This window comes from Ptychodera flava, chromosome 6 (genome assembly GCF_041260155.1).
Source record: "Ptychodera flava strain L36383 chromosome 6, AS_Pfla_20210202, whole genome shotgun sequence".
NCBI classification, from domain to species: Eukaryota; Metazoa; Hemichordata; class Enteropneusta; family Ptychoderidae; genus Ptychodera; species Ptychodera flava.
Window position 1 is genome coordinate 6,832,905 of NC_091933.1, and position 22,766 is coordinate 6,855,670.

General features: G+C 37.9%; 1 protein-coding gene across 32 annotated transcripts in view; it reads right to left on the reverse strand.

The window, feature by feature from the left end:
* Nucleotides 1-22,766, reverse strand: part of LOC139134737 (cadherin EGF LAG seven-pass G-type receptor 2-like) — a 102,555-nt gene that overhangs the window by 72,151 nt on the left and 7,638 nt on the right. For all 32 annotated transcript variants that reach the window (XM_070701757.1, XM_070701754.1, XM_070701753.1 and 29 more), the window contains exon 3: nt 3,028-3,657. In XM_070701757.1, the coding sequence (XP_070557858.1) occupies nt 3,028-3,657 (630 nt within the window). The remainder of the gene's footprint in view (nt 1-3,027; nt 3,658-22,766) is intronic.

Below are 22,766 nucleotides of genomic sequence, written 5' to 3' on the forward strand. Positions count from 1 at the left end.
CTGCAACTACTAGGATGATGAATTTGTACGGTAGCTGATGTTAACGCTTGAATTTTAGGCAGATAAACAGAGCCCTGTTCTTTAAATAAATGATAAATATAGTAAATTTTCATATTGGCATGAAAGATTTCAAACAAATGAGACTAAATGATTATGTCCAAAGTTAAAACACTGCAAAATATAAGCAAATGTACCTCGACATTTATGGAAAAAACCTTGCAACTTGATAAAGTTTTGTGTGAAATTAAACATCTCAGGTTAAGAAAATTGCAACATAAAGAGGTAAAAGAGAATAAAATAAATTTTTTCAGTATTAAACATTTTTTAATATTTACGATTTGAAAAAATCAAGATGATTCTAAAGTGGACAGCATTTCATCAGAGAGAAAAAGCAAATGTGCAGTTTTCTCGTTAATTTCACCACAGAATATTTCTCTATTGTCCAATATGCTTGATTACCAGTATAAGACCTAAAAGGCTAATTATGCAATGTATCTTTCATCTCACATTTTGTGCGACAATGAGGAGACATTCTTGGTCATAAAGCAACCATTGTCAACAGCAAATTTTCCTTTACTAAGCCGATCATCTGCTAACGGCGGTCCCGCCACTTTCAAACGAGGACACACGCAAATGAAAGCAATTAAGCTGATGATGGGTATTACAACAATTTAATAGGATTAAAAACATGCATGGACTGGAGGGGAGGGAATCCTGCAGCAGAGTCCATGATAGAGGGAGACGTACTCGACTCGACTCGACTGATCCCCTCATCATTGATACCTGCCAAATACGCTGTCTGCAATTCTGACGACTAGCAGGCTTTGATGTCCAATTCTGCTGAGAATCGGACAAAGACTGACTCGGCTGTGTTGTGGATGTACTTATTCTACACCGACAAACAGACAATTGCAGCCGGGAAGTGGTTAATTGGGATACTATCAACGCTTTCTGTCAATTATGTATGGCTTAAGAAAGAGCCTGGACAGAGAATGGCCATTTTTTTGTAGTCATCAATCTCTACGGCAGCCACAATGCTTTTCAGTTACCAACGTATCCAGTGTACCTATCACGCCACTGGGAAAAGTTTGCCTGTTTATTTGAAATACACAGCAGACACATCTATTATTGTACCAGCATTTTTAAGTTGAAGTGCATCAAGTGCATTGAGAAACAAAAATAAATCATGGACCATGTCTCACACATTTTTTTCCCAGACTGAATACTTGTACAGTACCAAGGATAAGTGGAAGACTTGCAGAAGCTGACAAATGTTTCGGAGTTGACGTAACTTATTTTACACTTTCATTTCCAAAAATATCTAATGTTAAATCATTACAAATGGATGGGTTAACCTTATTAGTAATCAGTCTCATTTGAAGATTTGCAAAGGACAACAAATTTCACCAATTTTACAATATTCACTCATTTCAGTAAAAAATTTGTCTTTAATATCTCTTTTTTCAAAATTAAATGAAATGCTATGAGTTCATTTGGTACAGTGTTCAAAATTGCACATTGATTAATCTTCCTTGCACTACAAAACTGGAGCAGAGTCCCAACAAACATACACCCTGTATCATGTTTATCTCCGATATACCTCAGTCATTTTCCTTTGTTGGTGTACGGAGGAAGGATAAAGGGCGATCCACTGGTCATGTTTACCACAAATCACTCAAAGAGTTTAACCCCAGTTCACCCCCATGTTTAATGGTCCTTGGAATGACCCCTTTGTTCTGGAGCATGTACATATGGGCCACATCATGATGGGGGATGCCCATGAGGGGAAGATGGCGGAAGCCTATCAGATATATCTTGGAGCAGCTGTTTAGCGAGGTCTTTAAAAAAACTCTATCTAAGCTGATAGTCTTGAAAGTGCGCCATTTTATGACTGGGTGATGGAACTAATGGCGGCAGAAATTGTCTTAACATCTGAAGCTGCCACAGTCAGTAATGAAAAAACTTATGTACACTGACAGTGACTGTCAAACTAGCTGGTAAAATTTGACTTGACTCCATGTTTGTCACACAAAACACAAATACACTGACATTCATTATGAATAAGTACATTTTCAGTTCTTGCCGAAAGACCCTCTCAGATAAATTCACTGAATTCACCTTCCTGACCAGAATGAGAGACTGACTAATGACTGATTTTTATCTCAGATACATTGTGTAATATGCAGACGTTTTTGAATTATGCATGTATCTGAAATCATGCAGCTGTTATTATGAACTAGTACTGATCTTTGCAATCACATCACACCATTATCAGTGCAGCTATAAACACTTTTTTCCCTTTTTTCCACAAATAATTGATGATGTCAAAATAACAGTACAAAACTACCAGTGGAGCAGGGATTGACTTGGCTGCCTCTGAATTGAATCAATGTAAATTATAGAGATGAGTCACTTTATCTACTTTGCACTGTACTTTCCTGCATATATACTATACACTGTGATTATAACAATATCGCCCACGCCCTATACATTATTGAACCAAAAGATTGGAATTTTTCTGTAAAGATTCTAATCTACTGTTCACCCATCCTGAAATGAAACTTAATAACTTCTTCAACACTGATTCAAAAACACATTATTATTCTCATCCAGAAACTGTCAGGGATATTTGAAAAGTGAATGGTTTGAATATCTCAACGTCTGCCTCTGAGGAGTGGTTCACTGATTGTACAATCACTTTGGATTGGACATACATTGATTACAATTCATTCACTTGAAAAAAACTGACTCAAGTCTTGTTCAAATTGTATTCTGAATCACCTTTGAAGCAAGTATGATGACCTTTCACCTTGCACATACTGTTTTGCATTTCCTTTGCAGAGAACCCTCTCTGGGGAAAATATTGACAATATCACTGCATAATCACATCCCCCCTCACTCTCAAAGGTGCAGTCTGAAAAATGAGTTTGCACAGGTACATGGAAGCCACCATTTCAAGCACCAGGATGGGGTTGCTGCCACATGGCTCAGGGGAGGGATGAAAGTACAAGTGATTTGAGCACTTACCTACATAGGAGTCTGGACACAAGCACGAATATCCACCCTCTGTTCTTACACATCGGCCATTATTTTGACAGGGGTTGGAATAACACAGGTTGATCTCTGTGACGCAGAAGTTCCCGGCAAATCCGTACGGACAGACGCACTGGTACTGGTTGACGGGATAGACAGGCCTGAAGAGTATGGTTTGAGATCGTATAAATCCTGACGTGCTGCCAAATGCCAGAATGGACTGACACCTTTGGTGGTTCTCGCAGGGCTCTACAAGACACAGGTTATCGTCAAACGGGAGTACTGTTGCCTTGGAGATGCTGCTTAGCGTCGCCCGGTTCAGGTAAACTCTTTGCTGCAAGTATTTGGCTGAATAGAAGGTACCGTCTGGGCGTGATGCAGAAAAAGAGATGTTCAGAATGTTTCCGTGGTCAACTTCATCATCCTTAACGTTGAAGAGATACACGTTCCTCTTGTCGCACGGAATGATCTGCGACAGGGCTTCTACGAAACGTCCGAACATGGGAGAGAGAAACTCCTCCTGGGTGATGTCGGCCAGACGAACCGTCACACTGTTGAACAACATGTCTTCCGTTACCATGGTGATGTTGAGGACAAGGGATGCGTAGACATCGTTGATGCCGTCTGGAAGAAAAGAGATACAGATCCAAAATTAATTGAAAATGCTAATTAAACATCAATCAGTGTTAAGTTAAATGTACGTGGGTGAGATATTACTATTATACAAATTATGTGATTGGCATGCATGGCCAGTTTCTTGATCAGGTCTACATTAGGATTCATTTCATGATTTTCTTGACTTGTCGTTGATACAAACAGCCCAAGCAATCTGTCCAATACTACCTTCACAGATAAATCACAGAGACAAATGTTCTCATTGGTTAAATACATGTAGCTGGCTAGTCTAGCAAACAAGGGGCCCTCTGCTCTTTGAGGTCCAAATGTGGTCTAGCACAAGAAACACACTGAAATCACAATTGTTTTTTAAAAAATGTGATAAGTATATCCTAGTTATCATTTGTACCTTCTCTCAACATAGAAATGGAGGAGGTGTGACGGTCATTCAGCAATCTGCCTTGCACATAAGCACCTCTTCTAGAATCGAGGTAAAAAACCACAAGGCTGAACTATCATGACAAGAGACAGTCTGATTTTATTGAGTGGTCATCAATTGTTGTACATATTCTTACATTTTTGTAAGAACCATGAAATATTGTTGAAGAATTATCCTTATTTTGATGAGAAAACAAACATGTAACAAATTCAACTATCTTGCTATTCCCAACCACTGACAGAGTATCAGAAATCGAGTTCTTAAAATATTATTCCTACAATTATCATTTTGGACAGTTTCCATATGCACTTTGCTCATATCTCCTTCAAGAAGCACAGCAACATGTCCGCCTATCAGCTCATCCAATGACAGCCGCAGAGAGATTAACAGCATCGAGGTGGGGACCTGCTTGCCACTTCAACCCCTGCAACGCCATTCTCACTCATCAGGGCCCAGTTTTGACTCATTTTGCATTCTCCAACCGTGAGATGTCGCCGACGGGCAAAACAAGACGACGGGTGCCGATCACATTAGGCAGTTCACTGGGCAGAGCCGAGATATTGACATGTACTTGGTAATGAAACACAGTAAGGCCTTGCTGGAATTGAGTCTAATAATTGATAGGTACACAATTTCAAATTACTATCTCAGCTAACTTCGATGTCCTTCTTTTGACAAAATTTACTTAATTTGTCAAGGCACAGGAGTACATGCCTGGCTACATTTTTGTCTTTAATTAAATTTGTGTTCTGAACCTGTCTCATTTGTTTAGAAATGTCACGTCAGCATTACATCTTTCAGTCAATGCACACGGCATGCCTTTTTTTAATGTGCCGTCTTGCTGCTGATGGAAGGGATCTGTTTTGAAAAATTCATGAAGGAGTTAGTTTTGCAATAGATTTATTTGTGAAATATTCAATTCCTTGGTATTTTCTAGCTGCATTTAATTGCCACTGAGGGAATAATGCCTGTCAGCATCTACAAAGAAGATGTTCAATATGGTAAATAAAGAGAATTCTTTTGCCAGTGAAATGTGGCTCAGCTGCTGAAACGTTGGACCTGATTGGGCAATTCAAGCTGAAATGATGGCCATTTGACCAATGGGAAAATTCCCCTGCATGAATTAGCCAGTACAATACAGTATGGTAATGACTATGTTCAAAGTTCAACAGTGACTTTCAACCACTTTGGCTAAGTCAAGTAACAGTTGATTGGTTTTCCTGCGCGGGGCGGGATTAAAAGATCTGTTTTCTTAAAGCTCATGAATGTACCTGTACACTACTAAAACAATGATCACTTTATCATCCAAAACTCTTTAGCGTTTCTGATGTCCTCCAGTAAGGACTAAATGAAATACAGAAACCTTCAGTTTCACAGAGATCTTATGTTCTCCCATGTCATTAATGTGTTTGTAAGCATTTTACTGAATTAAATCCAATTAGAAACTCGGATGATATCTCCTGTTCTGAAATTCAAACCTAACCAGCTCACCACAACATAGGTAACACCATGCAACACATCTGTTTGAGATTCCTGTACCTCCTATTTCCATGAGTGTATGTACATGTACATCACCAGATAACCTTGCATCAGTAGATTTCCATTCTTTCTTACTTTATTGAACTTGACAGTAGCCTTGTGTGTGTCACAGGTCAATATTGGTATATACACATTATCAATGCAATGCAGTGAAACACAAGACGCCATGATTCTTCCAATGAGTATTTTCTGAGGAGAGCCACAACTTTTACTCATCATAATTGGAGAGCTATGAATTTCACTTCTTGTGGCTATTTTTTATAATTTTTATCCCATAGCCATGTCAGCAAGACTGAAAGTTGTACAGCAGACACAATGTGCTCTCAACCTGCTCCGTGACATAGAGTGCGTGTAAGTCGATGAAAACGAGAAAGCAGCTTCCTCTATACCTCGCATATCAGCTACTACATCAAGTGAGTGATTTGTCCAGCCTTAAAAATTCCTTTTAAAATTCCTGCGATTTCAGTGGCTAATTGGTGAACAGAACAACATGGAAATGCACTTGTACCGTCACGGGTGTTCCCGCTGATTTCAGCAATTTACCTCTCTTTTGCAGCACGTTTGCTTTCGCTAGTCACCAAATTCAACAACCTTGCATCCAAGGCAATTACTAGAGTTCAGAGCTCCCTTTTATGACACAATTTTGTGAGGTCACCATCAGCCTTGATGCGGCATAATTTGATTTCAAAAAGGGGAGTTTCACGATTACGCTGCGACGGCACAAAGCTTTAACTGAGTATTGACTGCTTCTGTTTGATAAGACCGTGACTTCAAATCAGGCCAAATTTCTCTCTAACGTTACATTTATCGAGCCAATGTTACATTTATCAGGTCTATTTTTGGTTTTGATGTGCATATACACTCCGAGTGAATTTGATCTGTCATCAATATGTACATCAAAAGCTTACTTTAAAACATTGGTATAAATCTCCATTATCAATATGAAACCAACACGTTCTCCGACTTGCAGTGGATTTGTCACAATGGATGATATTTTTTTAAAGTTATCTTTTCCTGTTAATGCCATGCACATAGGCATTTCAATTTATTATGAGTATCGATATCATGCGAAAAAGAGATACACTTATTGTTTAAGACTGCCCAGTCGGGCAGCCACAGAAGGCATTCTTGACAGCTCCGTCAGCTCCACCACCTCTTACCTTCAAAAGGCTAATCAAAGGACTAATATTTTCAATTAGGAAAACGATCTGGAAGTTTGAAATGGAATACCTATATATCCATGTATTTAACATACGCGAAATGGATACACCTGCAGATACTATGACGCCCGCACAGCGAACAAAAAAATACTGGGTGACCCAGATGGTGCCGCAAATGCCAAATGAAATATAATAATGTATAATGTATCTCAAATATTTCCATATTGGAAAAAGACAAGGCGAATATCATAGTCTGACATATCTGTCACAGACTAGTTATTTCATGCAGTCTGTCTTGGGAGCTGGACACAGTTTCTCTGTCACACGCTGGGAGTCAATTAAGACGCTTGGGGTCACCAACACTGAATACCAGGACTTTCTAACTGTTCAACTGGGCTTCACAAAATATTCACTACTGGAAATTCTTTGTCTCTTATGAGCTGATGTCAGCTTTTCTATGCGTGCAGCCAGACATACCGTTACTGAGAATGAATCAATTTTCATACAGTACTCTGTTGTATTGCCTTAATTATTTTGAAATATGTTGCTGTTTTTCTCTTTTTTTTTGACAGTGGTTTCAACATGTCTGGTCAAATGTCCTCAAAACATGTTAAAGGTCAGTTATTTTCTGAGACTGAAAACCACACCGGCGCAGGGTGTTCTGAGTTGCTGACAAGACTGTGAGTTTGGAGGGTAGCGGGAATTTGCCATAAACACCGTGTCTCCACCCCCCAAAAATAATTCTCAGTCATGTACCGGGTATGGGGCCATGTACATGAAGGTGTGCTGTGTTCCCTGTTGAGTCAAACAGAAGACCGATTCACTTGTGTTGCATGTAGTTTTGTTTATATACGACACATTATTCATGTTCAAACCATTGTCCCGCCACTGCTGTATCTTGTTCGCTGACGCCTGCTTGCGTTTAGGGTTTTTTAAATGAGTTGATGTACTTGGCTGGATGGCAGAATGCCGTCAATTTACAACTGACACACACAACTGAATATATGAGCATGAAGACAGATAACCCCCGATAAGGACCACACCAAGCCCTTTCGAAAAATGCCCCGCGAGAATAGGGGATATAGACCGTGACTCCACACAAATATTTTCTCACAAACCTGTCCCCTGCATGACAAAGATGACTGTCAAATACATGTATTCTACAAGAAAACTGAATTGCAAACTTAATCGGACGACTAGATAAAACTGGATTTGGACTTAAAGATAATAATTAGCTGTTCCTTGCAAAGTAATTACAAGTAATTAATTTTTCGATGAGAAATAATTAGATTTTTCTTCAAAGGACAAACGTAATTAGTCAAGACGGATCAGGACTGGATACAATTACCATATGTTTTGAACCCTTGTGATCCAATAATCCAGACATATACAATTCCTATTGACATTGATGAGAATATTTCACAATTGGGATTGGGTTGTCATATTTCAGAAGAGACTTTTAAAGGTTGAATTGTCGAGAATTCCACTGAGTTGAGAAGCAGGGCTCCGATAGATCATTTAACCTTTTCAGAGTGAAGACAGCAGACTACTTGGTCAAGGTACTGGTGTCTGATCTGCTACTCTGTCATGAATCTTGTCAGATCTTGTCCACAAACAGTTCCTGGCCAGACAATAAATCTTGGCAATGTACACATGTACATGTTATGTATGGTACACACATCTACATGACCAGCGTTTACTCATCTTTTTTGTCTCTGTCTTTTATGAGGATGAGTGAGGTCCTAAGACAGACTGATATGTACGAATATTGTACGAATACACTCATCCATAAATTCAAATTCTTTTCTACATATTCTACCACTTGCACTTTCCCCATACTCCTTTGCTCTGAAAACACATAGCTCTGCAGGTGTATGATTCCACTCGCATTTGTGTCAAAAGACAGTCAGAAGGATTCACAACATCCCACTTTACCTAGTCATCCCCAAGTTCCCGATGGTATGACCCAGGTGAGGAACTATGACAATAGGACTCATCCACTGATTACAATTTTCAGGTTAGTTAGGAAAAAGTAACAGTATACCATAAAGTATTGTTCGGGATACCATTTGCTTTGAAGAATTTTCCATACATGGAAGATAACCGTAACATGCATCACATTGGTCTCCTTGTCATGTGCTTTGATATTTTCCACATTGATAAATAGCACTTTTGTTAACTGATAAGACACTGTTGTAAATAAACCAAACTTTCTCTAAAATTAATGCTAGATGGCGATAGTCCTGAAAGTAATATTAACTTTGCTCACTGTAAAGTTGTCGTTTTCCATAGTTTGCCGTTTATATGAAATACTCACATGGACAATTTCCTAACTTTTGTACAGCTATGCTAAGACTGATAATGCAACCATTTGCTCTAGAGCAAATATTAATATTGTAATAATTGTCCTCAGCTTTTGTGTTGCCATGGTAACAGTGAAATGGGCTGCTTTTAAGTCGGCCATTTTGTTTGCAATCACTTCTTCATTGACTCTGAACAGGGTTTACATACTGATGAGGATTAAAAAAATTTCAAGAAAAAGATTCATTAGTGAACAAACTAAACTACAGATAGTGCTTGTTTTAGACATCCATGTACCTTTCTATGTGGTATGTCCTTGTGAAATACTCTCCTTTTGACCAACAGAAAGAGCTAATTTTGAGCTGATAAATATGCAGGGCATACATGAAACCTGTGCCATAAGCTTTGATACACTGGCTTGTCACAAAACGAGGGAAATGAAACTGACTACATACAGATTTTGATTCTGGATTAACTGGTAAACACTGTCCCTAGAATCTTGTTATTTTATAGTTTTCACTGATTCTAAACGGTAACATTATTTGTGTTCTAAACATTTTCATTTCTTGCCTGAACCTGTGGAAAAATGAGCCAAAAAATCCTTTGTAAAACTCCCTATTTACATTTAGCACCCCATTTTACTGGCTGACAGGAATACATATGTGTAATGTACCAACCAGGGCAGAGTAATTACTGCCTGAAAGAGTAAAGAAATGGGTGGGCATTTTCACACAACCTCAGGGACTAGTTATGCATTTTAAAATCTAGTACATGCGATTGATCTAAAACATGTCAATATACTAGAGCCACTAATGGCTAACAAAGGCTTCTGGTGTATCAGGTCAGAGGACTGGCCTAGGCCTAGATTTGCTGCTTAGCTGTTTTTTCACCAGAACGCGACACAGCATCTATCAATGCTGGTTTTTGCTGCTGCTTTATTTTCAAGGTCCAGAGACTCCGTAAAGGCTTTGTCGATCTGTGACCCCAAAACAAAGACTTACTGCAGTTCCACTACTTGAGGAGATGCTAAGGGTATTTATAGATATCACAGTGGAAAGTGAAGGCCCATGTGATTGTTGCTTTGCTTTTTTGCCATCAAAATCGTAAAGTGAAAGACTTTTTTATAAAAATACCAGTTCACATTTACAATCTGTAGACAGACAAAATAGTTCATAAAATTTACAGCTCTCAACCTTGGCACTTCTACATTATGCAGGTACAGCAGACAAAGAATATATAACAACATTAACCCTTTTTGCCATGACATTTGGAGCAAACTACATTTCTATGACAACATTGGACCTCTACACTTGGAGAATAGGGGTGAGTAGAATAAACTCCACTGTCTTCTTATTTCCATGAATGATTGCTAAAGACAGTAGTTCAAAAGAAAGGAACTTCAACATTAAGCGATATCATAGTAAGTGCCAAGTTGCCTTTGCATGCAAATCAAGTACAAAAATATTCAGAAAATACTACAATCATCTGAAATGGACTGAAACAAAGGAAATGACTTGGATGAGCCAATGTCAGTTATATCCAACAGAAAATACCCACTTGATCATTCTGTCATATTCTATAATTCAATATTGAAGTAACTAAAGCACAAGGACTATTCCAGCCAAATCCCCATTGAACGGTTGCCTTTTTGTACGAAACAAAGGCCACCAATTCAATTCTTGAACAATGGTCCACAAAGAAGAGATGTAAAATGATACAAACATTGTACTTCTCTTTTGCCATCAAAGGACTTCGATGATAAGCCAATCAAACATCAATCCTCGCCACTTTTGCTAAGCATTCTGGGATGCCAGTCTGACAGGCAGCCATTTTGAAAAAGATCCTGCAATATCAGCAGCTCGAAATTTATTACTTTGTCGAATACTCCTCTTGAATGAAGAAAAAAATAATTTCTGGGTCATAAATTTTGCACTTAACTTATGCTGAAAGACTACCCTGGAATTCATACAGTACCCACAGAGTTAATTTCCCATTACTGCCATTTACATAAATTTTCAAGATGTTGACGTCTGCATTAAATATTTGACGTAACCAGATATTTTACTATGTAAATAACAAATAGCTTTAATCATGATATGGAGAATTTTCTGTATAAACATAAGATTGATTTTCTGCAGTCCTGCGGTCTCTATCTTGTACAATCATTTTTCTTTTGAATTCAATGAAAACGCTGTCTCCATTATATATGGAATGCAAAATTGCAGACGCCTATTGAAAAGAGATATTTTGCCCATTTTATTTTTTCCATTTCAAGTTTTTTAAAGCACATACATTGTAGAGAAAAGAAACTCAATGGAGAAGTGTTGTTATTAAGTCCAACAATGTATGAAAGATGAAGAGGCGTCTGTAAACCAATTGTTCGGTGTTTGTAATACTCACTAATCTATTGCTATGACTCACAGGGCAACAATGACCTTGTGAATTACATTAATTTCCACTTTCAGTGAATTGTCAATTCAAAGCAAATCTCAGCCGACAACGGCAACGCATACACACACATACAACGCGAACATACTAATGCACTCGGATAATAATGACAGTGCTGAGACGCTGCAGCCATTTTGTTTTTGCGCTGAATTTGTGACACCACTTTTTATAATTTTCCCCCTATTTTTTGAAAAATTGGTCAACTGCTATAAAAGGAATACACCCTATCTATTTTCCCTGGTTAAATTAAAGAAGTGAAGAAAGTGGGGACATTTTGACCACTACAGCGTATTTCAACAGAGAGATGGATTTATTCAAGGCAAGGACATGGCATGATTGTTTATCTGACCTTGCTGGCCAAATTTTAATCTGTGCGTACATGTAACTTGCAAGGAATCATGGGAAGAAACCAGTGCTGGCAGAATCAGAGTACAGCATCTATTTTGACAACAGAGAATAAACGGAATTCTGGTAAATCTGCTAGATTATGCAGAACAAGTCAAGAATTTACAGTCTTTTAGTTATTAAAGAGAAGTATTCTGAAATCAGCTAGTCAAGACACTGTGCTTTGGAATTTTTCGGAGGTCATATGAAATCCTACAGCTAGGAAGACAATGAGTCGCTCTCAACTTTGCCGATGGCCATGACGATGAGTCAACAGCATACCATGTACATGCTAATAAAGATTTCCGGCATATTCAAGGAAATTCTGGACAAGTTCTTGATAATCCTGACAGTAACTTTGACCTACTGATTGACAGCATGCGTTAGATTGCTGTAATCTGATTCTAGATGTTTTACATTCCTAATCCGATCACGATCAAGATGAAATATACATCAGAACAGTGAACATGAAGAGATGTTCTTATTTTGTTTACCAAGGGCTGTTCAGTGTTCAAAATCACTGACAGAAATTCCCATTCACATATTGTGTTTACAAGTCTCCAGTATTTTAATGAGTGATTTCAAATTTGGGCCACTTTTTAAAACTCAACCCAACTTACTTTACAAGGTTTTGAGGTGTGATGGTACCAGGTACAAAAAGTCTGATTAGTTTTGCTGCCCACTAAAATTTTGAACAAAACTCAAAAATTGTGTATGTGTGTATACAAATGTCCTCATGGAAAATAACAGTGCTTGAAAAAATTTATATTATTATTTTCATATTAATGAACAAATCATGAGGCCTGGAAGATGTTAAGTTCTAAAGTTGGCCTTGCTTCCAATCCCAAAGTTTGTTGTGAGCAACGATGTCTAGCACTCCTTCATCACGCTCGCTACATATTAGGTCTTCAGGCAACTGTTTTTGGATTAATAGCATTTTTGCTACAGTGGGACAGAGTACTATGGAGTACTTATCCTCAGCAAGAGACAGCAGAAAATAGTTACACTGACATCTTTGACATTTTTGAAGCCTTTGGATTGTGTTTCTACTACTACAGGTACTGTCCATGAAAGTCTCCCTCTTACAGTGGTGTTGATGCAATTCAGACAAGATCAGGAACAAGCGTATGGTTGTGGTTATTTCGATAAATTATAGATTGTGGCTTGCAGCTATGCTATTTTATGTCAAAATATGTTCATTTATCCAATGATGGCTGCCGGTACTACCGGTAGATTGGTACGGAACATTTTTCTAAATATTAGACATTTTTATTCCCTGTTGAGGTTTCAAAGTTTATCTATTCATGTTTGCTTTTGTTTATTCCATGTCTAGCAGTATCAGGCTGAAAGAGGGCAATAGGACACAATGAACAAAGGACATTTGTCCAACAATATGCTCATCCCTCCAACACAATTGATAAGATGCCATTATCAAAGCCAGACTGACCTGTGCTCCACCTGAGAAGTGAATTGTCCGACAGGTCAAGGAGTTGCAAAACTGACCATTGGCTAACATGAGTATTTCCTGTGCATTCTTTGTGGGTAAGTCATTTGATCAAATCATTTGATGCACACCGTCATGCACATAGAAAGTGCATGTCATTTACATCATGAAGTCCAATTTCACAGCAGATTCAACAGCCCAGTAAATGACAACATCAAACTGGATGGTGGACATACGGTACTACGCGGACTCCAGTAATGTACACAAACAGTAGCAGTGGATGAGAAACTAGCTGACATTGACACCGGACACAAACAGTCGACTCAGCAGGCGGCTATCCCTTTACCAGTCCACTTTGAAGTTCACTTCATCAGATTGCAATGTTAACTCACAAAATGGAGTCAAAACAAACAGCCTGACAGCCTCAAGGGTCAAGGGTAAAGGAGTCCAAGTTTCACATACTCCAGGGTTTAACTGATTAGCACTACAAGCAAAAAATACCACTGGGAGGGGCTTGAGGCCAGAAAAAAAAACAAACCCTATCTAAATATGATAAGCTAGCTTGACAATGCCATGCCTATGAGCTCTACAGTTGTATAGATGTCTGCCGATTATCTCAGCACTGAATGTAAACTTGAAATATTTCTGACATCTTATATAAGTTTTATACTGGTAGACTATTGATGACTGTGTGTTCTTTCTAACCACTGTTTGAAATCAATATTTTTACATTATCTTCTCTCATTTAATCATATTATTACGGTATGAGTAATGAGGCAATGTTGGCATAGCTTTCAGACACATCAGTTTTGCTGGTTCTCTTCCCCAAAGCTTCTGCTTTTATTAGGCACATACAGGGTGACAAAATAAAACAGTACAGCACCATCCAAACCTGTTATTTCTGGGAGACAGTGGCAGACAGTTATGCAAAAACACAATGACTCATCATATATTCCCCAGCAGTTTAAGAAAGCATGTACAAATGTATGTGAACCCCTTTCCCATCACCATGGTGACTGAAACAGATAACCTCCTCACCTAGAAACGTGTTAATATTGCAATATTGACGCTGAAATTAAAAGCCACTGATTTTTTTGGGCATGACGGGGCATGCAAAAAAAGACCTCTGTCCTGGCTGTGAGGCAAAAATTTTTAAACTTGGCAGAAATCTGACTTTAAAACCTGGCTCCCAGTCTTTTGCAACTCAAAATATGTCATGTACATTTCAGTGAAAATTTTAGGTATCATTATTTACTTTTTCATGGACATTAACTATGCTTCTGGTCTTTTTTTTTCTCAGGATCACTTCCTAAACAATTTATTAACAAACTGTATTGACTGCACTGGTCGTATCAATGATACCAATAAAGTACAGAAAATTAACTCACATTTTTTAACTGATATGATATTTTTATAAGAAGCTTAATGATTTATTGACAAAAGTCAGAGAATTTTTTTCCTCAGAGTGTATTTCACTGTCATGAAAATTTATGGGAAACAATATTTTGGTTGAAAAACATAAAAGTATGCCAAAAATTCACTGAAAAACTCTAAAGCTGTTTAATATAAATAGCGTTTTCCCACAATTAATTGAAATGTGCAAGAAGATCAAAACAGGAAAAGATATTCATGAATCTTATGTAACGACTAAACACTGGTAACTCTCTTGATTTGGTTCAGTGATGAAGTCTGTAGGTGTTGATGAAACAGTCAAAGTGGCTTGTCTTTGTGAGTGGTAAAGGGGCCTCTTGGAGTGAACAATCAGACTACAGTAAATCGCAATTTCATATCAGGGTTCTTTCCTTTTCTATGTTCAATTTAAATCTGAAACATTCTCAAGTAAGATGGACCCAGTCTGTTAATGTTTCCTTGGTAACAACAGATACGAAAACGCATAAATTATTACACAGAAGTTAAACATTAAGTCGTGCATACTGATGAAAAATATCACTTCAAAAGAGTTGAAACCCTTGTTACAATCACAGGTTCGGATAATTTTACTCTCTAGAAAAATATGGAAAATGTGACAGTGAGTGCATATTCTGCATCAGTGTTTGATGAAAAAAAAAAATTTGAAATGAAATGTGAAATTCAAAACCTATACAGCAGGAATACGCTTTTTGAATGTGCGATAATGACACATCTCTGTCTGTGAAATGGAAACCACAGTGAAAGAAATGAAGGTCAGAGCGCAGTAACTAAGGTTTATAGCGGCCATCAGAAGGTGACACATCCTAATGCTTGGTGATTAATGACTGCTTCTCTACAAAGTCTACAATTGGAACCCAACATGATAGGCTATCCCAGACAATACCACTTTCATATAGAGTCATGAAAAAACGCAAAAATAAAGCGTAGTCTCAAAATATTGTATTCCCCTATGCTCAGGGCAAAATATAGTGCATCACATAGCAGAAGGTTACATTTTGGGGGTTTTACCTTGTCCTAAACAGTAGTCAGCAGGTAAAATTTTAAGATATTTGCTAGTTATCTGACAGCCCCCAATTCTAATTAAGGTGATACAGTGTTGAATAATAACGTTTCATCATTTTCTGCATATTAGAAAGTCAAACGCTTTGTACTAATACGATTTTGTCATTCAGATCTTTGAATTAGGCAACCATTCAGCTACCTGCCCTGCAAACCTTACGAGTGCGCACTACCTGCTGCCCTGAATGAGCCCCCCACCCTCCCCATTCATCCTGCAGAAACAGGAGACTACGAGGAAGCAGCAAGAGATAAATCAGTTCTAATTTCTTGTCAGGATGGCAGGAAGCCAGATGAAGACTTATTTGAAATTCACACAATGGTGACATATGAGTCTCCGTAGGGTAGTTTGCACGCAACATGGCCAATTGAACTATGGGCCATCACAATTCATCCCAAGGAGAGACAGCCTGCGTTGTCGTGAGTCAATTCCATGATCTGCCCAACATGCTTTTTCAGTGCTACTGATTAAAGGAAATAAAAGACACCACATTTCATCTTCCTACGAATGAAAAATTTTGAAAATTTTTCGTACCTTACAAATCCATGGCTAAATACATCACTCATAGCTGTAAAATATTCCTCGCCTTTCACAAAGACCTAATACAACTGTCAACTCACGTTTCAGAATTCTCTCACAATGACTGCTTTAATGTCTTACACCAAGTCTCAAATTCCTCCTTTCCTACAAGACGGCATTTTTTTGTCAACTACAACCACTATATTCAACATGATCACTGCTCTCAAAAGAGATAAACCTTCAGAATCCTGTTTCGCACAGCTGTTTTTGTCCATTACCGTAATCAGTCTTATTGCTAAAGTAAGAGCCATTAAGTCGGAGCAACATCATGGCGCTATGTTTTAATCGTAGAAGAAAACTCAAATCCATGGTAATACTGGTTTTTTTCATACATGTACTGCATAGAGAGTGATATTGGCAGATATGGAGGATAATACTATCAAGATTTTCCAATATTTTAGAAAAAATTTTTTTTGTAAGACACTGACATACCGAGTAATTTATACTGCAAGTGAAAAAATCTTGACAAATTTTCAGAAGAGAAGTCACATCATTGCGATCATAAATTTCTGATCTGTTTTTTATGAAGACCATTGTCAATCCTTGCACACAAACATAATGTCCAATTTATGCATATGAGGTCAACATCAGCCAATAAGAGACCCTTGTGTATAAAGTCAATGCCAAACCTCACTCAGAATCGATGCTAGCTCCTTTCATAATAAAAACATTAACATTTTTGGCATATCATATTTATATCATTATTAGATACCTTTTTAAACACAAGTACAGAATTCCTTCACAGAAAAACATATATTTAATTAATGTGATCGAAAAGAGAAACGGATAGGGCAGGAATTGTTGGGTTAGATTGGAATTAATAGTAAATTACATGCAAATTATATTTCTGTCATCGAACTCCCTGGTGGACTCAGTGCCATGATAATGACAAATAGGTTTGCACGCAACTATTAATCTGTTCTACATGGATCTACATCTTGGTCCCTTTTCTGTTATTTCTGTGTCTCTGCAGCAAGGGAGACATCACACCTGACACTCAGGCCAACATACCAATGTACAATACATTCCTGCACAGAGTTTGCTTGTGACTCACATCCACACAAACAAGGCTTCATTTCCAAGATTAGAAGATAAAAAAACACACTTGATAACCTTGTCAAACTAGTTATTATTCTAGAGTAAATAAGTTTAGCATGGAGTGGCATTATGATACTATCACCGGTATTACACATTATGATATATATCATACATGTAAACATGCATGAACACTGTCACACAGACAGACACATATACATATATACACAGACAGACAGACAGACACACACACACACCCATAAACAACTGCACATACGAACACAAACTTTACATTCACAGGTGGGGCATACCACATTTACCAAAGCTGGTGTTTTTAACCAACTCACAGAAAAATCCCATTTTTAAACCAGTATGTCGCAATACCAGTAACACTGCAGGCAAGCTATCCCTTCTCATTTACAAACTTTTCATTTGAGGCTATTCAATATTTAACTCTCTGAAAAAAAAAACACCTTGTACAATTTCAACTTTATCATAAGTCCTAAACAGATGGCTATGAAACAACATAATCTGATTTTTGATTGAATAAAAGTTATATGAACATACAAAAATTGAAAACATCTGGCATGCTTACTGTTAAAGATCAAGCCACAACTGAAGTGAAATAACCCACATTGAAACATATTGCTCATTTTCAGTTCCATATTTTTCAAAGGCTACGACTCTTCACTAAACTTCACTAAAGACTGAAATCTGACTTGTGACAAAATTAAAAGCCGGGTAGTAGGCATGATGATAGGCCGGTAAAAGAGCATGACGCATTTACAACGACTGTGTTTAATCAACAATTTTCTCCACTACATTTTGCTCAGTATTAATAAATAAATGTCGGCCTAATGCGATCACTATCTTAATAGAATTAATTTGATAATTTGTCAAATTGGAGACGGCACTGCTGACTTGGTATGTGCGCATTCCAGCGTTTATTCTATTAACCTGAAGGGCCACTATGTGAAAATCAGAGTGCTTACTGCAGGGATTTACTTATATTACGATACGTGTGGCTGAACATATCTAAGAATGCCATAAAAAATGATAAAATATTCACAGTGCTTTAGAGCAATCAGAAAACATCTGTAGAGAAGCAGGACGGATTCATATATTTCATGATAAAACCTGTGTGTGATACATGCAGAATTTGGTGTGACTTCATTTACTGTGGAGTGGTTCTTCTGGACAAGCTCCTGGGTCAAAATATGATATGAGCAGAGAATTGTTGCCTTATTAACGGACCTTCCCTATGAAACTGTGACAACATTGTAACAACACAGGACAGACAAGCCTGATAAGTCGAAGCTTCCAGATAAAGTCGGCTTTTTTAAATGTAAGAAAAACAACTTTCACTGAAAAGATTTTGGCTGCTGTGCAGCAAATTTTGAGATGACAGTTGAAGTATACACTGTGGACTAGTCTGATAATAGGAACATGGTACATGTTTACTATGCTTGCCGGAATGTTACCGACATGGCTGACGACAAAGTGTACGATGTAAAAAGAGTCCATCAATCATGCTTGTATCCCATTCATTTGGCCATAAAATAATTATTCGAGTACACTTTCTGTAATAGGCAGTTGTGATTGAAATACACAGAGTAAAGGTTGGGTGGGGGAGGGGGCCGTTCAAGGTTGCTCCGTGCAGTAAGTGCTATATCCATGTAACAACAAAGACAGACTGTACAGAGAAAACAGCATTTGTGTCCCCCACTCCTCATGACGTAGTCAAGAGGTGGGATACTGGAATATCTAACTTGCAAATGCAAAGGACACTATAGCTTGATGGGTCACTATGCACTATATTCATTTGCTTGTTTTCCCTATTTTCATTTCCAAACAGAGTACCAGTACGTCTGAAAATTGTAAGCTCAAAGATTGTATAATCCAGAATAAAACAGTCTAGGCATGCAAATATTGATTTGTGAGCATGTCAGCCTTAACAAACTTACTGTATGCCTCCTGGACTCTGCTGCGTGAAACACTGTTCAATTAAATGAGTGTGGATATTACAAATGGTGTCATACACAGCTTAGAAATCGCTAGCCTTCGCAGTGTTCTCAGCAACTGATCAATTACGAAATCAAATTGAACCGTGCAAGGCGGCCAGGAAACACAGGTATTCCTTTTTATTTCATCCATGCATTTCCCTTGCGTGTTCCGCCATTCCTGGCATCCCCTTTCATCGTCGGAGGCTATTTACCAGGACAAAAGAGGCGACATGGAAAAAGAAAATGGAAACAACTAGCCAGACTAAGAGGATTAGAGAAAGTTTCAAAAGGAAAGAAATTTTGAGCAAACAATCAAAGGGCAACCAAGATCCTTTGATCAGGCAAATTACATGACGGAATGCTGGACACTTCAGAGTGGAAAGAGAGTGTGGGATTTGCCTATTGGTCTGTGTATGACACCATGGCTTTTATGCTATGACCCTGCCTGCTTGTTTGAACAACTGCGCACGACTAGAGTTGACGTTTTTTGCTGGATGAAGCAACAATCTTTAGATGTTGGCAGGAAAATTGACTTCTCGTATTTGATCGATCTAATACATAAAGTACACCCATCAAAAGCAAATACAAATTTGAAAGAAGTCTGTTTTCAGAGGCTAATTATATTTCCCCTCCGTGACAGTAATTTTTCATTTTCCAGGGAAAATATGTTTACAATAATATTCTATTTCTAATGATAACAGGATGCAAACATTGAAACAAATACTAACAACATTCATATTGCGGACAGTAAAAAATTTGTACATCAACGTTCAAGCTTTAAGATTAGAACTCCAACGCTTCCCACACATGATCAGCAATTTTTAGGCCATCTGCTAAAACCTATTTTTTAACTTCAAATAATATTTCCATTCAAATGAAGGTATTCCATGGATAACAGAAATTTTGCTTTAACCATGAAAATATTAGTGAATAGTTTAGGTCTTTGAATCACAATCACGTACTCACTACTTCACTGGGCAAAATACTTCGACCAAAAATCCAGAAAAAAGAGCATTTGTTGTCACAAAATTGAATTTGTCTCTCTCCCCTCTGGCGGTAACTGTCAAAGCAAGAGTGAAGTCTTTCCTAAATGACAGCCTTCAGGCAAAACAGCCAGAAAAATAAACATTAATTCTTTGCAGTCACACAAGACAAAATTTACTTTCTCAGATGCTGCTTTGAGCTCATATTGCCTTCAATTAAAATTTCTTCACTGTATGGTCACCATACATTTGAGTCTATATTATTTATCTAACTCGGAGGTTCATGGTAGGAGTTGCTAAATATGCCGTCCTAAAATTCCAAATGTGACATCCTTGTCACCATTCTTTTTATTCACGATCTAACTGCGCACAAGATTGAACTGGAAGTGTTGGGTAAACAACGTGCTGCTTCAGTGATCCTTTCTAGCCTTGGGAGACAAAACAGAGATGTTAGCGTAATGGCAGACTCACAAGTACGGTTTCATGCAGACAGTGAAAGGGTAGTTCTACATTCAACCAAACTGCTTTGTTTTCTGATTATGAAATTCAAGATGTAATTAGTCAATTGGGAGAAAATGTACCCCACAGGATGAGAACAGCCACAGAACTATTAAAATCGTCGAGAATTTATGGAGCCACAAGTAACGTTGTGCTCCAAATTTATGGCTACCATTTTTTCCGATTCAATTTCATTTTTGAGTATTGTACTTGCATGACAAATTTTCAACTGTGGTGCCTTATGCCAACAGAAAGTACAGATCCATAGGAACGTGGCTTGTGGAATGCCATGGGTGTAAGTTTAACAGGATACCTTACAAACTCTTTTAAAAACCAAACAAAACAAACTGTACTCAGACAAATAAGATCTGCCTAATTAATTTGCTGAAATCTCACAACAAACCTTTCAGGCTGTCTGGTATTTCACGCCAGCTTAGTACTAACTTGAACGTGACTGAACGGGTGCATTAGGGGAATGCCGAAAAGACTAATTCTTTAGAAAGTCTGAAACGTACCTTCCCAGAGGCCCTTTGATGGCTGCTTTTGTTTGGAGATGATGGGGAAACAAAAAATCTTTTGAAGCGTGTAAATAAACAGTATCTGTCTGCATGTCGTTTGTTCTCTCTTGCATTGTTTGGTTTGGTTGTCCCAAAGCACAGGTTTTATTTAAAAAAAGGTACATATACTCTCTCAGTCTTGTCAATATCGCTTAAAAGAAGCCTTGCCAAGTGTGTAAGATGTACCGGTAGATTTTGACAAATGCGAGTGGTATGCCTGACGGTTTCCAAAGACAGTCCGAGAGAATGTGTGTACTCCTTTTCTGTCAACACGCGTATTCTCTTTCCACAGCAGAGTTGATTTTGTCTCTCAATGGCGATGAAAGTGCTCGACGGATTACAAACCCAATAATGCCAATCACCCAAACGTTTGCATGGTTCTTCAATGAATTCACGCCTCTTCAAGAAAAACAACTGCACAACATGTTTGATTATCTGAATACTACGTACATGTAGCACAGTTATTACGCAAAAAATGTGGTACCAGAGAGTTTTCATACGCCCATGGTTGAAAAATCATAGGTACAGATTCGGCTCAATACTACCAGCAAGCTGTTCACTGATTCAGCAGATAGGGAAGTGATATTGTCAGTGTCTGGCAGGATTATTAGGTTCAAGGAAAAAAAAATCTTGCAACATATGATGTTACCACTACAGAGGGAAAGCATCTAGTTTGTACAGCATGTGTGTACTGTGTATAAACTCTGAAATTCCAAAGCACACAAATTACCAATTTGAAGATGACCTTTGACCCAGAGAAGAAGGAATGACCTGAGAAATCACTCGACAGCTGTCAACTGTCCTGAAGTAGTCCAAATTCTTGTCAGAGAGACTGAATAAGTTTACGAATCAAAACAAAGCGTACACAGGGAAAACTTAAACCTGATGGGGCTGTGGTACAAAAACATACTATAGTCCAACATTTGCAGGAGTGTATGTACATGTATGTAAGCGCAGTTTGATAATGAGTAGGAAAGATGTGAGTGGCAACATTTCTGCATGGCATTTCAATCAGCACCTTGGCTTCAATACAGTATGTATAATATTTCATTAATTAATTTCAGAAAGACGTGTTTCCCTTTGTGGACTATAGCATCGTACATGTATATGTATCTGTGCACTGACAAGTTACTGCTGCATGGTATTTGAAACTATAAAACGACAAAACTTTATTTAAACTCATCCATTCCTTTTCATTTGAAAAAAATCAGACTAGTGCCCCAGTCAATCATGTGAAACTTTGTAAGTTGTACAAATTGT